General features: G+C 42.2%; 1 protein-coding gene and 1 long non-coding RNA gene across 2 annotated transcripts in view; both read right to left on the reverse strand.

The window, feature by feature from the left end:
* Nucleotides 1–706: 706 nt before the first annotated feature.
* Nucleotides 707–3774, reverse strand: LOC115157611 (uncharacterized). Its single transcript, XR_003868489.1, has 2 exons — nt 1783–3774; nt 707–1746 (listed from the first exon to the last, which is right to left on the reverse strand). It is a non-coding gene; the product is annotated as an uncharacterized LOC115157611 (long non-coding RNA).
* Nucleotides 3775–6802: 3028 nt separating this feature from the next.
* Nucleotides 6803–17730, reverse strand: part of LOC115156484 (piezo-type mechanosensitive ion channel component 2-like) — a 215456-nt gene continuing 204528 nt past the window's right edge. Inside the window, exon 55 of the mRNA XM_029703905.1 lies at nt 6803–7277. Within this exon, the coding sequence (XP_029559765.1) occupies nt 7025–7277 (253 nt within the window). The 3' untranslated portion in view covers nt 6803–7024. The remainder of the gene's footprint in view (nt 7278–17730) is intronic.

The following is a 17730-nucleotide window of genomic DNA, read 5'->3' on the forward strand; positions in this document are numbered from 1 at the left end:
GTGGATCCTGAGAGGAATTGAAACAGTTCTAATGTTCATAAATGTTACTTGGAAAGGAAGGGTCTTATAATGGACGAGGAAGCTTCTTAAGGCTTTCTGTATATTTAATGAGAGCGTTGGATCGTCCTCTCCTTCTGTTACGGGATGTCCTTTAGCCTCTCTCTCTCTGGTCTTAATGCACACCAAGGCTGCTTCTCTGATATTCCTCCCAATAAGAGTTCTCTGTATCTGTTCCATTAGCCACATCGAAACTGGACTGGAGTGTACAAAACTGGACTGGACAAAACTGGACTGGAGTGTACAAAACTGGACTGGAGTGTAGAGTGTACAAAACTGGACTGGACAAAACTGGACTGGAGTGTACAAAACTGGACTGGAGTGTAGTGTACAAAACTGGACTGGACAAAACTGGACTGGAGTGTACAAAACTGGACTGGACTGTACAAAACTGGACTGGAGTGTAGAGTGTACAAAACTGGACTGGAGTGTACAAAACTGGACTGGAGTGTAGAGTGTACAAAACTGGACTGGAGTGTCCAAAAATGTGGTCATCGGTGGAAAATTTAAAGGGATTAATCTCTCACCTTGTGACTGAGTCGTGTTGAATGGAAAAATTCCCCATCTCGATATGCTGGTAGTGAAAACTGTTTTTTGTTGTTGTTGTTTTGTTGCTAACTCAAGCATTTCTAAACATTTACAAGCATTACAAAGCATCTATATTAATTTATAAACCATCTATAATGGCTTATTACATAAAGTCATAACCATAAAGTATAAACCAAACAATTGATAATCATTCATGATTTCTATATCTAAAGTTAGTCAACATAATACTGAATCGGACCTTCTCAAAATAAAAAGGGCAAAAAAACAAGAAACTTAACCTTTTGAAAGCTCAAAGTTGACCTTTTTGTGTTTTATTTGTGGACCGCAGGACCAAAACCAATTAACCAATTAACGAATATCATGTTTCCATAATGGATCATTAAAACTATACCACTTTAAACTCCTTTAAACTCCTTTAAAACTCCTTTAAAACATACAGTCAACATGACAGTTCTCTGTTCACCCCCTCCCTCCCTAAAACTGCTATGTAATGAAAATTCCTCATAACAATAATAGACAGGGGTTTTTTTTCGTCTTTTTTCTTTCATGCTACAATGTCCTCTAATGCATAGCTCAGACCAAAGGTCCAAACAAAGAAACAATATTTATGTTTTCTATGAATGGGCTATTTTCCTCCATCTCCTTTCGTTTTTTATAGTGCCGCTCCTGCTCTTGTGTTGATGAACCTGAAGTTGAAGTCGTTCTGTACATGAGGTGGGAGTTCTACAAACGATGGAAGAAATTGAAACCCCCCCCCCCCCCCCCCCAAAATGATTATGATTATTGTGCATCACCAGTGTCCATGAGAATGCTCCTGTAGCTTGATGATACCCCCCTGATTCAAAACTTCAAAACCTGCCCCCTCCTCTGGCCTCTGCTCAAACTGGAAAATATCAACTGTAAGTTTCCTCTCAGATAAATCGGTCCTTCGAGTCGAATAGACCAGCGTAATTAACATATTATATTCATTGTGGACATAACCTGTATCCTTAAACATAACCTGTATCCTTAAACAGCCTGTATCCTAAACATAACCTGTATCCTAAACATATCTTAAACATAACCTGTATCCTAAACATAACCTGTATCCTAAACATATCCTAAACATAACCTGTATCCTAAACATATCCTAAACATAACCTGTATCCTAAACATAACCTGTATCCTAAACATAACCTGTATCCCAATATTGTCCCAAAAATGTCACCCTCTGACCTCCATCTATTTAAAGGCATTGTAATATCTGCCTCTGTATACACAGACAGGAGGCCACAAGGTTAATCTTCTCAGTTATGTACAGTCTAGAGTTGTTGTCTCTTGGTCAATAAGCATACCAGGAAATAGATCCATCTCAAGTTAACCACCATGAATTCATCACCCGTCTCCCGTGACCTCTAGTCTCTTAACATTTCATGCCTTTTTATTATATTTAATTATGTTTATGATCTTAAAAATCATTTATTCAACCCATAACAACAAATTAATGTTTCTGTTCTAGACATTAGAATGAATAAGCATAAACCCCTTTCATGATGAAACAACAACTCTTTTCCTGAGAGAGATCATATCCAATAATTAACACAGGTTTAGGATTGCAAAATTCTGGTAACTTTCCCCAAATTCCCAGGTTTTCCTGAAATCCTGGTTGGAGGATTCTGGGATTTTTGCTTATTCCCTCCTGATTCTGGGAATCCTCCAAATGGGATTTCTGGAAAACCTTGGAATTTTGGGAAAAGTTACTGCAATTTTCCAATCCTACACAGGTTTAGTTGCTCATACAAAACAAACAAAATAAGGCATGTATAGATTGTCGAATAATGCATTTAAGTAGCTGTTTGCCTTATAACCTCTGGTGATGGCGCAATCGACTATAGTCTCGGTGAAAAGCTGCCTCGTACATAACCATGACAACATAGTTCAAAATGTCAGTCTAAAAGGAAGCCTTGAAGAAGAGCTCTATAATATTGCATTGCACAACCCCACAATCCAGGCCCTCCAATGGGGGAAGAAGTTGGAAATCTGAACAGACCAATCCTATGTAAGTTCCTCCTCGTGGTCATCATCCATTGGTGGGAAGCCCTTTTTTTTCCATTAAAACACTGACCTGTATAATCCACACTGCTGTCAGCAAAGACAACTAGGAACGAGACAGGGACAGGGATGAAGTCGCTGTCGTCTCGCAGGACATTGGTCTACAGTAGGGGTTAGAGCAGTAGTCAGAGCTCTTTAGATCATGCTAAATCATCACCCTCTCGTGTGTGATCAGAGAAGACCCTGTTTCGTTGTCCCAACTCTCTTTGATTCTTGACGCCTCAGTCACTTTATTGTCCAATAGTGTTTTTGTGTCCTAAGGCAGTTTAATCCTTCCACCTCAACAAACAAAAAAAAGCACAAGAAAGAACATTTCCACACCCAACATCTCAGATTTTTCAGAAATTGATTCTGTAGTTAGAAACAGAGAAGATTAGCATTCCTGAAACATTATATTTGTTGAAAGATAATTTGAACTCTGAGGAATTGATGCTAATTGAGTGCATCCCAAATTGGCAATTTAAGCATATAGGATTCTTACAAAATTCTATAAATATAGTACCCAACATCCAATTTGAACCAAACTTCTTCTTTGCAATGATTAAGAAGTGAGGAATCCAAATACATGGTCAATAGCCCCCCACGGACCCCCTAAATCCCACACCATGCCCACCCCAAAGGCCAGTATACAGTATCAGTTCTCTATGTTTGACAAGTATTATGAAGCTGTGGCTTGGAGTATTCTTTATTTATCATAATGTATTCTCAGTGAATTTGGTGATTTTTTTTTTGTTGTTGTTTTTTTTTCTTCACCTGTTCAGAGAAATTTGCCATCCCAATTTTTTCCCAACACATTGGTTACTGTGAAAGTTCCTGCTGTTTCTGCCGTCTATATAGGCTGTTTTGATTAGTGACATTTACCATTAAAAACCAACCCAATACCATTATCATTGTAAAAGACTATACAAGGTGTATTTGGGGACTTTTACCACTGAAGACCATTAGAGACCATAACATTGAAACCATTAGAACTGTTGTAGTTTGTTTGTTCACCAGCAATGGTCAGAAATGAATCAACTACACACACACACACACACACACACACACACACACACACACACACACACACACACACACACACACACACACACACACACACACACACACACACACACACACACACACACACACACACACACACACACACACACACACACACAGCGTAGGCCATTTCCTGGACACAGATTAAGCCTAAGAGAAGGACAGTTTGTGTGTGTTTTAATGTCTTTCATGGAGGATTGGCTTGAATTGTGAGGATGACCACAGCATTTATTTGCATCATGAGCAAAAGCTATTAGTTTTCTACCCAAAGTTGCATAAAAGGTCCATTTAATAAATACAAGAGACCAGCAAAATGTATAAAAGAGTGCGGCAGTAACAGCAGGAACAGCGGCATCTGGTGTGGAAAAACCAGGTACTTTAACACTAATTTATAGGGGGAAATGCAAGCGACTTCAATGGCTAATTTCTCTGAACAAGGGGGGGGAAAAAACGGAGAATACATTACATAGCATGAATAAACTATATTTTATATAATTCTGACCATTTATTTGGATTCCTCACGTCTTAGTCATTGTTAAGAAGTGGTTTGTTCACAAGATTGGAACTTTGATGTTTCCTTACAATCCAAATCCTACTTTCTGTGACCAATTTGAAACTGACTTGAATGAATTCATAATGATTAACAAAAATTCAGTCGATGATCCTCCGATTTTATGTGACGCCATCAAAAGCATTTATTAACAACAATGCAACTGCATTTGCATCTGAGCTGAATAAATCACAATTAAAAGAAGATATCAGATTTTTTTTTTTTTAAGTTGTCAAGGGTGTTCTAAACAAACACTTTTTTTTTCAGAACAGGTAGCGATTATTCTCTTCAAAGTCCAAACAGAACTAAATGTTTCGATAAGACAGAGACCAGAACTTGCCATCCAATGGAGTCAGACTCCACCATTACTTCCATGGTAACGGACCCAGTCGTCTACCGGCTAATAAACTACACAGCAATGATCAATTATCGGATATTGCAGCTACTGAATCTGAATTACTATCAAAAACCCAAATTAATCAACCAAAGATAGTCCCGTTTCGATAAAAAATTGTACACTTCTGATTGTAAACTCACACCAATCCAGATAAAGTTGTTTTTAAAAGATATACAAACTCCTCTTTTCTCAATTGAGTAGCCCAAATCTCTCTCCATGAACTCAACAGGGCATTGGATACCATGATTACCATGGATACCACGATTACCATGGATACCATGATTATCATGGATTCCATGAATAAAGACACATCACCTGGATGGGATGATATTCGTCCTGAGGTCTATTTTACATTTTTGGAACCAATTATGTCCACTGTTAATTGAAATGATTATTAACACAGCCGTTCACAAAAGGTTCATTTAGAAGGGATGCAAATACACCACTAATTTCATTTTTATTTAAAAAAGTTAAGGAAACCGCTCCAGTTTCATTATTGTGATTAAAATACTAATAAATATCTTTTCATAGACCAGAATGGTCATACCTTTTGATAGACCAGAATGGTCATATCTTTTGATAGACCAGAATGGTCATATCTTTTGATAGACTAGAATCGTCATATCTTTTGATAGACCAGAATCGTCATAGCTTTTGATAGAATAGAATCGTCATATCTTTTGATAGACCAGAATCGTCATAGCTTTTGATAGAATAGAATTGTCATATCTTTGGTCGGTTTTGGAACATATGGGACTTGGCTCCAATTTCATTAATGTGATTAAAATATTATATTCCGATCCCTCAGTAATAACAGGAAGTGGACTATCTGTACCAAACTTTAAATGGTATTTCCAGACACTAGCTTTTCGTCCCATCCTAAATTGGTTTAGACATGATTCTTCTGCCCTCTGGTTGAGTATAGAGAGAAATATGGCGTCTCCTATTGCCCTGGAAGACGTGGTCTTCATTGATATATCCCTCAAACAATGTAAACTACGCTTTGATCCTATTATTCCGAACACAATCTCTATTTGACGGAAAATTTAAAAACAATGTAACTGGGAATCAAAATGGAATACCCATAGTCCAATATTTCACAATAATGCCTTGCGATCTGGAGGGCGGTCACCCCAATGGTCCAAATGTGGAATCTGTACCCTTGCCAATATCATGAACAGTAATGGTTTAAAAACATTACAAGATTTGAGAGACACATACACATGACCAGGCAACTCCTTTTTTCAATATTTATAGGTCAGTCCTAACTAGGGGGGGGCGGGGGGGGGGGGGGGCTGCGGGGGGTTGGATGGAGACATGAGGGGGAATGGGATGGGGAGTTGGGGGTGATGTTTGGCTGGGGGGGAATGGGATGGGGAGTTGGGGATGATGTTTGGCTGGGGGGGAATGGGATGGGGAGTTGGGGGTGATGTGCTGTGAGGGAATGGGATGGGGAGTTGGGGATGATGTTTGGCTGGGGGGGAATGGGATGGGGAGTTGGGGATGATGTTTGGCTGGGGGGGAATGGGATGGGGAGTTGGGGATGATGTTTGGCTGGGGGGGAATGGGATGGGAGGTTGGGGGTGATGTTTGGCTGTGGGTACATGTGGTATAAACTAGATGTGTAAATTGACATGCATGTTGTGCCTGTAACCCCCCCCCCCCCCCCCTCCAACAAATACAAATAAGTGGTTTGGTCCAAATTGGATGTTTGGTATTTAAATTGAAATTGATGATTTGTGTGCAATCAATTAGCTTAATTTCTCAGAGTTCAAATTGTCTTTCAACAAAATAATGTTGCAGGAATGTTAATATAATCTTTTTCAAACTACAGACACTATTTAAGAAAAGTCTGAGAAGGTCGGTGTCATGGCTTGCTGAAATCAAATCAAATCTGAGAAGGTCGGTGTCATGGCTTGCTGAAATGAAATCAAATCTGAGAAGGTCGGTGTCATGGCTTGCTGAAATGAAATCAAATCTGAGAAGGTCGGTGTCATGGCTTGCTGAAATGAAATCAAATCTGAGAAGGTCGGTGTCATGGCTTGCTGAAATCAAATCAAATCTGAGAAGGTCGGTGTCATGGCTGGCTGAAATCGAACAGCCCAGTGTTTCTCTACTTTTGTTTTGCAACAGAGGCCGGCAAGCTTTGGCCCTTCCTCCTTGGAGGTCTACTTCCATAAAAACTACTAACAGTTAAGAACTGACTAAAGTGTCAGCAAACTGTCTGTCTGGACTGGTCGAGTCCATCAATACCTTCAACGTCCCAGAGACCAGTGGTAGAGTATCCACAGAGCAGTCGGAGGTTAAACTTGTAAACTTCTAGCCTTTTACAGCCAAGCTCACTGAGTCTTTTCCCTGGTCCATTTGATCATAGTCTCAGGCGAGCGATAGAGGAAGATGAGTTTAGCGTACATGTCTTCCTCCAGGTCCAGCTCTCCCGTCTCTCGGACCAGGAAGATGTCGGTGCACAGCTTCAGGATGCGGTCCACGTTGGGCAGCTCCTCGAACATGATGGTGTGGGATATACCGCTGAAGAACTCACGGACAAACTTACCGATGACGAGCACCACAGAGGCATACAGACCCATGATCCTGGAGAAGAGGAAGAGATAAGGAGATACTGTAATTGTGCCTTCAGAAAGTATTCATACTCCTTGACTTATTCCACATTTTGTTGTTACAGTCTAAAATTCAACATTTATTAAATTCCTTTTTCCCCCTCGCCCAACTACAAACAATACCCAATAATGGCAAAGTGAAAACACGTTCTATTCTATAGCTTTAAGATTTCCCTTCACTGGAACTAAGGGGCCTAGCCTGAACCATGAAAAACAGCCCCAGACCATTATTCCTCCTCCACCAAACTTTACAGTTGGCACTTTGCATTTGGGCAGATAGCGTTCTCCTGGCAGATGCATCCGTCGGACTGCCAGAGGGTGAAGCGCGATTCATCACTTCAGAGAATGTGTTTCCACTGCTCCAGAGACCAATGGCGGCGAGCTTTACACCACTCCAGCCGACGCTTGGCATTGCCCATGACGATCTTAGTCTTGTGTGTGGCTGCTCAGCCATGGAAACCCATTTCATGAAGCTCCCGACAAACAGTTCTTGTGCTGATGTTGCTTCCAGAGGCAGTTTAGAACTCGGTAGTGAGTGTTGCAACCGAGGATAGATGATTTTTACCTGCTTCAGCACTCTGTCGTCCCGTTCTGTGAGCTTGTGTGGTCTACCACTTCATGTTGTTGCTCCTAGACGTTTCCACTTCACAATAACAGCACTTACAGTTGACCCGGGGGCAGCTCTAGCAGGGCAGAAATTTGACGAACTGACTTGTTGGAAAGGTGACATCCTATGACGGTGCCACGTTTCAAGTCACTGAGCTCTTCAGTAAGGACATTCTACTGACAATGTTTGTCTATGGAGATTGCATGTCAGCAACGGGTGTGACTGAAATAGTCCAATCCAATAATTTGAAGGGGTGTCCACAAACTTTTGTATATGGAGTGTATATAATTGAACTTGAGTGCCCATGTCATGTTTTTGCCCTGCAACCAATAGAGGACCAACATGGAAACAAGTCTTCTAACCCTTCAGAAAAAAGGACACTGACAGCTAGTTTAAAGGGAGGACACTGACAGCTAGTTTATAGGGAGGACACTTACAGCTAGTTTATAGGGAGGACACTGACAGGTAGTTTATAGGGAGGACACTGACAGCTAGCTGATAGGAAGGACACTGACAGCTAGCTTGCTAATGTTATCTACATCTTAGTAATTTAGCAGACACTCATTATCCAAAGCGACTTTCAGGAGCAATTAGGGTTAAGTGCCTTGCTCAAGGACACAATGACTGATTTTTCACCTAGTCAGCTCGGGGTTTGAACCAGCGACCTTTCGTTTCCTGCACCAACGCTCTTAACCGCTAGGCTACCTGCCACCCTTAGTAGCTAGTAATGCTATCTATTATTTTAGTCAACGACAAGGGGGATCAATGCGGCTGAGTCCTTATATCATTGCTAATCCTCTAGCTTTTGATACCATGTAGATGTGTATATGGCCCCTCATCGGATGGGGCCACAGTGTCTTCTGATCCCTCCTGTCTCAGCCTCCAGTATTTATGCTGCAGTAGTTTATGTGTCGGGGGGCTAGGGTCAGTCTGTTACATCTGGAGTGTTTCTCTTGTCTTATCCGGTGTCCTGTGTGAATTTATATATGCTCTCTCTAATTCTCTCTTTCTCTCTTTCTTTCTTTCTTTCTCTCGGAGGACCTGAGCCCTAGGACCATGCCTCAGGACTACCTGGCATGATGACTCCTTGCTGTCCCCAGTCCACCTGGCCATGCTGCTGCTCCAGTTTCAACTGTTCTGCCTGGGGCTACGGAACCCTGACCTGTTCACCGAACGTGCTTGTTGCACCCTCGACAACTACTATGATTATTATTATGTGACCATGCTGGTCATTTATGAACATTTTAACATCTTGACCATGTTCTGTTATAATATCCACCCGGCACAGCCAGAAGAGGACTGGCCACCCCTCATAGCCTGGTTCCTCTCTAGGTTTCTTCCTAGGTTTTTGGCCTTTCTAGGGAGTTTTTCCTAGGGAGTTTTTCCTAGCCACCGTGCTTCTTTCACATGCATTGCTTGCTGTTTGGGGTTTTAGGCTGGTTTCTGTACAGCACTTTGAGATTTCAGCTGATGTACGAAGGGCTATATAAATAAATTTGATTTGATTTGATATGATTTATTCACATACAGTCAAAGATGATCCTTGTTCTATCTGTTAAACAGACAAAGATTTTTTAGAACCAATCCAAGATAGGCTGTTGTCTGTCGTTTCCAATGGGAGAAAATGAATCATAGTGGGCAGAACAAGCAAGGGGGTGGGCAGATCCTATTGGCTCGTTCTAGCATGTAATTGCATATTTCCGTTAGAGAATGCCTCCTCTTTGAAATGCGCATTCCTAAACAACAGATTTTTTTTTTTAAACTTTGGCAATAGGTAAAGTCTACAAAACTTAGTCCACTCTGTTCATAACAGATTTTAGTTTTTGAAACAGAAAACTGTATGGAGAAATTAGCAGAATGTCGGCCAAAATCTATCTCAATCCATCTTCTCCCGCTGCCGGCCACTGGGCTTCCTCTCAGCACCATATATGGTAGTGAGTTGAAACGCCAACCGGATGCTTCAGATTTATACATCCGGTGAAACATCTGGCTCATTGTTACTATCTGTGGTTGTTACTATCTGTGGTTGTTACTATCTGTGGTTGGTTTATCTGTGGTTGTTACTGTCTGTGGTTGTTTTATCTGTGGTTGTTACTGTCTGTGGTTGTTACCGTCTGTGGTTGATACTGTCTGTGGTTGATACTGTCTGTGGTTGATACTGTCTGTGGTTGATACTATCTGTGGTTGTTACTGTCTGTGGTTGTTACTGTCTGTGGTTGATACTGTCTGTGGTTGCTACTGTCTGTGGTTGTTACTGTCTGTGGTTGTTACTGTCTGTGGTTGTTACTATCTGTGGTTGTTACTGTCTGTGGTTGTTACTGTCTGTGGTTGTTACTGTCTGTGGTTGTTACTATCTGTGGTTGTTACTGTCTGTGGTTGTTACTGTCTGTGGTTGTTACTATCTGTGGTTGATACTGTCTGTGGTTGTTACTGTCTGTGGTTGTTACTGTCTGTGGCTGGTTTATCTGTGGTTGTTACTGTCTGTGGTTGTTACTGTCTGTGGTTGTTACTGTCTGTGGTTGTTTTATCTGTGGTTGTTACTGTCTGTGGTTGTTACTGTCTGTGGTTGTTACTGTCTGTGGTTGTTACTGTCTGTGGTTGTTACTGTCTGTGGTTGTTACTGTCTGTGGTTGTTTTATCTGTGGTTGTTACTGTCTGTGGTTGTTACTGTCTGTGGTTGATACTGTCTGTGGTTGTTACTGTCTGTGGTTGTTACTGTCTGTGGTTGTTTTATCTGTGGTTGTTACTGTCTGTGGTTGTTACTGTCTGTGGTTGTTACTGTCTGTGGTTGTTACTGTCTGTGGTTGATACTATCTGTGGTTGTTACTGTCTGTGGTTGTTACTGTCTGTGGTTGTTTTATCTGTGGTTGTTACTGTCTGTGGTTGTTACTGTCTGTGGTTGATACTGTCTGTGGTTGTTACTGTCTGTGGTTGATACTGTCTGTGGTTGATACTGTCTGTGGTTGATACTGTCTGTGGTTGTTACCGTCTGTGGTAGATACTGTCTGTGGTTGTTACTGTCTGTGGTTGTTACTGTCTGTGGTTGTTACTGTCTGTGGTTGTTACTGTCTGTGATACAGCGGTACCGGTACATCCAGATACCTCGGAGTGAATGTGACCTACCCATGATGCTCTAGTGATGACCTCGTAACTAGGCAACAACACATTACATTTTTAGGCTAGTGTTCAATAGATTAGCCATAATACTGAATACGGCCGGTTCTGGAGATTTTAGGGGAAACATTTATGGAAAACATTTCGGAAACATTTAGAGAAAATATCGCCATCTAATGTTATCTCCAAATGGGTGTTCTGGTGTCCACTGCCAGTGAGAATCTTTGCTTTTTGCATTTCATTTTCATTTTCAGTACATCGTCATCAATCATGCAAGGAAAAATGACTGAGAGACACATAAATGACTTATAGTGGTTGTTGTGAAGCCTTGGTTGTCTCATACAATAAACTTATTTTCAATGATATAGCTACCGTTAAACAACGTAGATAAAAGGGTAGTTATCATAACCTTTGAGCACACTACACAACATTATTAGTTTGCTACCAGATGTTCTACGAAGGAATAGTTATGGTAGTCATGTAGCAGAAATGTCTATGCCATAGAATTAAGAATGAGTAATTTAATAGGACCTCTATGGTGTATGTATGCACTGTAGAGGTGTTGTCGGAATGCTACTGACCAGCCAGGTTTTTGCCCTGTAGGCCATCGATTCATATGCCCTGCAGGACGTATGCAATGCTTACAGGCAAGAACATGGGGAAATGTACGCTGAAATACATGGGTAGGTAAATGCAAAGTATGTTATGTTAGATCACAGGCAGGGTTTTAATAGTAAAGGGGACTGAAATATCAATATCAAATGAAAACCCCTAGTCAATGGGGAAATCTAACCTTGAGCAAAAAAAATACTAGTGGTTCTAGAATACGCCTGTAGGCTATTGTAGATTGGAATGCATTTTATTCTATTCCAAAGTTTTTTGTTTTGCAATTTGATAACAGCAAATCGTTGGCAGAAAGTCATTGTGTATTAGTGTCGTGGGTACCTAAGAACGCATTTTCAACTGGTAATCCCAGCGTGTGCCGATCAGGTTCCCTGATTCCACAGGGAACTACACTGGCTTCAAACCCCCCCTCCCCCATGTTAATGATTTAGTCAAATCAAATCAAATTGTATTGGTCACATACACATGGTTTAGCAGATGTTATTGTGAGTCTAGCGAAATGCTTGCGCTTCTAGTTCCGACAGTGCAAGTAATCTAACGATTCCACAACAAAGTGGTGTAAACATCCACACTTTATTTAAATGCTACAATTCATTTAAAAAAAACTTCTTCATTGCAATTACAACCACTGCCTCAGCCTCTGTCCATCTGTTCTGATGCAGCACAGTAGTCCTGTGAAAACATATGACACAAAAGTAGAGTTTGTTCATTGAAGTTATTGTAGGTGGAATCCTAACTTTGAGATCTACGTGCTTTGACTTTTGCGCAAATCATGCTGTGATGTCAATATTCGGAGCAGAGGGTGGGGTGGGGGGGCTGGGATAGTCACTCTTTCCAGTAGTTGTTGGTGGGACCCTGGATCTCCCACAACATCCTGTTATAGTAGTTGTTGGTAGGACCCTGGATCTCCCACAACATCCTGTTATAGTAGTTGTTGGTAGGACCCTGGATCTCCCACAACATCCTGTTATAGTAGTTGTTGGTAGGACCCTGGATCTCCCACAACATCCTGTTATAGTAGTTGTTGGTAGGACCCTGGATCTCCCACAACATCCTGTTATAGTAGTAGTTGGTAGGACCCTGGATCTCCCACAACATCCTGGAATAGTAGTTGTTGGTAGGACCCTGGATCTCCCATAACATCCTGTTATAGTAGTTGTTGGTAGGACCCTGGATCTCCCACAACATCCTGGAATAGTAGTTGTTGGTAGGACCCTGGATCTCCCATAACATCCTGTTATAGTAGTAGTTGGTAGGACCCTGGATCTCCCACAACATCCTGGAATAGTAGTTGTTGGTAGGACCCTGGATCTCCCACAACATCCTGTTATAGTAGTAGTTGGTAGGACCCTGGATCTCCCACAACATCCTGGAATAGTAGTAGTTGGTAGGACCCTGGATCTCCCACAACATCCTGGAATAGTAGTTGTTGGTAGGACCCTGGATCTCCCATAACATCCTGGAATAGTAGTTGTTGGTAGGACCCTGGATCTCCCACAACATCCTGGAATAGTAGTTGTTGGTAGGACCCTGGATCTCCCATAACATCCTGGAATAGTAGTTGTTGGTAGGACCCTGGATCTCCCACAACATCCTGGAATAGTCCACTCTTGGCTTTTCTACTGGAATGCAAGGAGCTGAGGTTCATGCATGCACACCAGTGTTGCAAGACAGGCTCTTGCATTTAGTCGGGAACTGGATGGCTGTAAATGATGCAGAAAGACAACAGATGTTGGACTGTCTCAGTGATACTCCAACTATAGCTCTTTGGGATGATTAAACAGGCAAAATGGCAGGTTTTTATAATCTGATTAACAGTAGGCTTGAAGAAATTAGGCAGTTAATGATCTCATTCCCATTGGCAAGCCCAGTCAAACTGTCTGGTCTGCCCCCCAAAGAATTTCCCTACTCCCCCAAAGACCCCCCCCCCCCCCACCCCCAAATAAATGTTTTACCCCCCAAAGACCCCCCCCCCCCCCTACACCCAAAGACCTTCCCTACCCCTAAAGGCCTTCCACCCCAAAGTAATTTCCTACCCGTGTGCAGCCTCTCCCTCTCACACTCCTAACCCAGACGCAGCTCTACAGAATGCTGTGTATTGATAATGTTTACTGAGAGAAGTTTTTTTTAAAATTGAGCTGCGTATTTAAACAGTATTCCTGTATTTGAGGTAATCCGAATGTTAAATATGTCAGTAACAACAGCGACAAGATGTAAATTACATTATAGACAGAACTGGAGTTTCTACTTTAGCGTCAGAAACTCATCCCTTTCTCCTTTGTTCGGGATGCTTTGCACAGAGAAATCTGGTAATATATGTACACTGTAACCTAGAGTAGCCAGGATAAAAAACACATTTTCAAGATTTCACTAATATCGTCAAAATCAATAACTAACAGCATGTTTTTTTGGGGGGCTCATTCATTATTTGTTTACCTGTTATATTAGAATCCTGTTGAAAAATAATGTTAAAAGAACCATTTAAAACATACACTGAAAATGATACTGTTGCTTCTTCCTGTTGTCATGGCTTTTTTAAAATGTATTGTTTGTGAAGTGCAACATTCTATCAAAGTCATCACTGCATTGGGCTGAAGCTCTCCTCACTAGCGAACTTGCAACATTGTATCAACAATCCTATTAAGGCTCTCACGAGTTTCCTGCACCAATGAGCAGGAAACAGAAAGACATCTGTTTTTTTTATGTTGCCACTGGATATATGGGATCAGATGCAGCGGTCTAAATACCTGCATTTCAGTGCCAGAAGCATCAGCACAGACACTCTGGTTTGAATCCCGGCTGTATCACAACCGGCCGTGATTTGGAGTCCCATAGGGCGGCGCACAATTGGCCCAGCGTCGTCCGGGTTTGGCCGGGTTTGGCCGTCATTGTAAATAAGAATTTGTTCTTAACCTAGTTAAATAAAGGTGAAATATTTTTTTATATATTTTAATAATTAAATAATTAAAAAACATTTGTAAACAAGCTAATGCTCCCTGGTGAAGTATATTGGATTTGGATTTGCTACATAGCTATAGCTGTTGGATTTCTCTCACTGACTCACCCACGGCCCGGTGAAGCGCCAACCTCCCCTCGCTTTGGTAGCAAACTCAGCCTGCACTCTTTTAAAAAGTGTTACCATCAGATGGGCCCCAGCCAACCATCTGTAAGTCTCTGCTCTTTCTTTGCTTTTGATCTGACGTTGTGTTTTAGTTTTAGTTGTTGTGTAAGTTGTGTTCTTGCTGGTTTGCAGTTGTCGGGCTCTAGCTTGGTGGTTGGCTAGGCTGGCTAGGATAATAACTAGTTGGCTAAATAGCTAAAGTTAGCTGGCTGGCTGGCTAGCTTGCTGTCTAAGATAACTGCATTAAGCATTCTGTGATAACTGGTTAGATGATGTAAATATATTTCCAAAACATTGGTTTACTTTAATGTAGCTGTAAGCTAGGTATGGATATCGACTGGCATGCCCGATTTTTTTACTATCAAATCAAATTTTATGAAATCAAATCGTATTAGTCACATGCTCCGAATACAACAGGTGTAGACCTTTACTGACGAGCACCTAACCGACAATGCAGTTTCAAAAAATACGGATAAGAATAAGAGATAAAAGTTACAAGTAATTAAAGAGCAGCAGCAAAAAATAACAATATATACAGGGGAGTGCCGGTACAGAGTCAATGTGCTGGGGCACTGGTTAGTTGAGTTAGTATGTACATGTAGGTAGAGTTATTAAAGTGACTATGCATAGATGACAACAAAGAGTGGCAGTGGTGTGGAGAGGGGAAGGGGAGGCAATGCGAGTAGTCTGGGTAGCCATTTGACTAGATGTTCAGGAGTCTTATGGCTTGGGGGTAGAAGCTGTTTAGAAGCTTCTTGGACCTAAACTTGGCACTCCGATACTGCTTGCCCTGTGGTAGCAGAGAGAACAGTCTATGACTAGGGTGGCTGGAGTCTTTGGAAATTTTTAGGGCCTTTCTCTGACACAGCCTGGTATAGAGGTCCTGGATGGCAGGAAGCTTGGTCCCAGTGATGTACTGGGCCATTCGCACTACCCTCTGTAGTGCATTACCAGGCAGTGATGGCAATTGCCATACCAGGCAGTGATGCAACCAGTCAGGATGGTCTCGATGGTGCAGCTGTAGAACCTTTTGAGGATCTGAGGACCCATGCCAAATCTTTTCAGTCTCCTGGGGGAATAGGTTTTGTTGTGCCCTCTTCACGACTGTCATGGTGTGCTTGGACCATGTTAGTTTGTTGGTGATGTGGACACCAAGGAACTTGAAGCTCTCAACCTGCTCCACTGCAGCCCCGTCGATGAGAATGGGGGAGTGCTCGGTCCCCTTTTTCCTGTAGTCTGCAATCATCTCCTTTGTCTTGATCACATTGAGGGAGAGGTTGTTGACCTCCTCCCTATAGGCTGTCTTGTGGTTGTCGGTGATCAGTCTCACTGTTGTGTCATCGGCAAATTTAATGATGGTGTTGGAGTCGTGCCTGGCCGTGCAGTCATGAGTGAAGAGGGAGTACAGGAGGGGGCTGAGCACGCACCCCTGAGGGACCCCTGTGCTGAGGATCAGCGTGGCGAATGTGTTGCTACCTACCCTTACGACCTGGTGGCGGCCCGTCAGGAAGTCCAGGATCCAGTTACCGAGGGAGGTGTTTAGTCCCAGGGTCCTTAGCTTATTGATGAGCTTTGAGGGTACTATGGTGTTGAACGCTGAGCTGTAGTCAATGAATAGCATTCTCACATAGGTGTTCCTTTTGTCCAGGTAGGAAAGGGCAGTGTGGAGTGCAACAGAGATTGCATCTGTGGATCTGTTGCGGCGGTATGCAAAATGGAGTGGGTCTAGGGTTTCTGGGTTGATGGTGTTGATGTGAGCCATGACCAGCCTTTCAAAGTACTTCATGGCTACAGACGTGAGTGCCACAGGTCGGTAGTCATTTAGACAGGTTACCTTAGTGTTCTTGGGCACAGGCACTATGGTGGTCAGCTTGAAACATGTCGGTATTACCGACTCGGACAGTGAGAGGTTGAAAATGTCAGTGAAGACTCTTGCTAGTTGGTCCGTGTGGCTCACAGTACATGTCCTGGTAATCTGTCTGGCCCTGCAGCCTTGTGAATGTTGACCTGTCTAAAGATCTTACTCACATCGGCTGCAGAGAGCGTGATCACACAGTCTTCCAGTACAGCTGGTGCTCTCATGCATGTTTCAGAGTTACTTGCTTGGAAGCGAGCATAGAAGTTATTCAGCTCGTCCGGTTGGCTCGTGTCACTGGACAGCTCTCGGCTGTGCTTCCCTTTGTAGTCTGTAATGGTTTGTAAGCCCTGCCACATCCGACAAGCATCAGAGCCGCTGTAGTACGACTCGATCTTAGTCCTGTATTCACGCTTTGCCTGTTTGATGGTTCGTGGGAGGGCATAGCGGGATTTCTTATAAGCTTCTGGGTTAGAGTCCCGCTCCTTGAAAGCAGAGCATCTAGCCTTTAGCTCAGTGCGGATGCTGCCTGTAATCCATGGCTTCTCGTTGGGGTATGTACGTACGGTCACTGTGGGGACAATGTCATCGATGCACTTATTGAAAATCAGATCAAATAAAATTTTATTTGTCACATACACATGGTTAGCAGATGTTAATGCGAGTGTAGTGAAATGCTTGTGCTTCTAGTTCCGACCATGCAGTAATATCTAGCAAGTAGTCTAACAATTTCACAACAACTACCTTATACACACACAAGTGTAAAGGAATGAATAAGAATATGTACATAAAAATATATATGGATGAGCGATGGCCGCACGGCATAGGCAAGATGCAGTAGATGGTATAGAGTACAGTATATACATATGAGATGAGTAGTGTAGGGTATGTAAACATTATATAAAGTGTCAAAGTTTAAAGTGACTAGTGATACATATATTATATCCAATTGTTAATTATTAAAGTGGCTAGAGATTGAGTCAGTATGTTGGTAGCAGCCACTCAATGTTAGCGATGGCTGTTTAACAGTCTGATGGCCTTGAGATAGAAGCTGTTTTTCAGTCTCTAGCTTTAATGCAGTTGCCGTACCAGGCGGTGATACAGCC

The sequence above is a fragment of the Salmo trutta genome, chromosome 21, assembly GCF_901001165.1.
Source record: "Salmo trutta chromosome 21, fSalTru1.1, whole genome shotgun sequence".
Taxonomy (NCBI): domain Eukaryota; kingdom Metazoa; phylum Chordata; class Actinopteri; order Salmoniformes; family Salmonidae; genus Salmo; species Salmo trutta.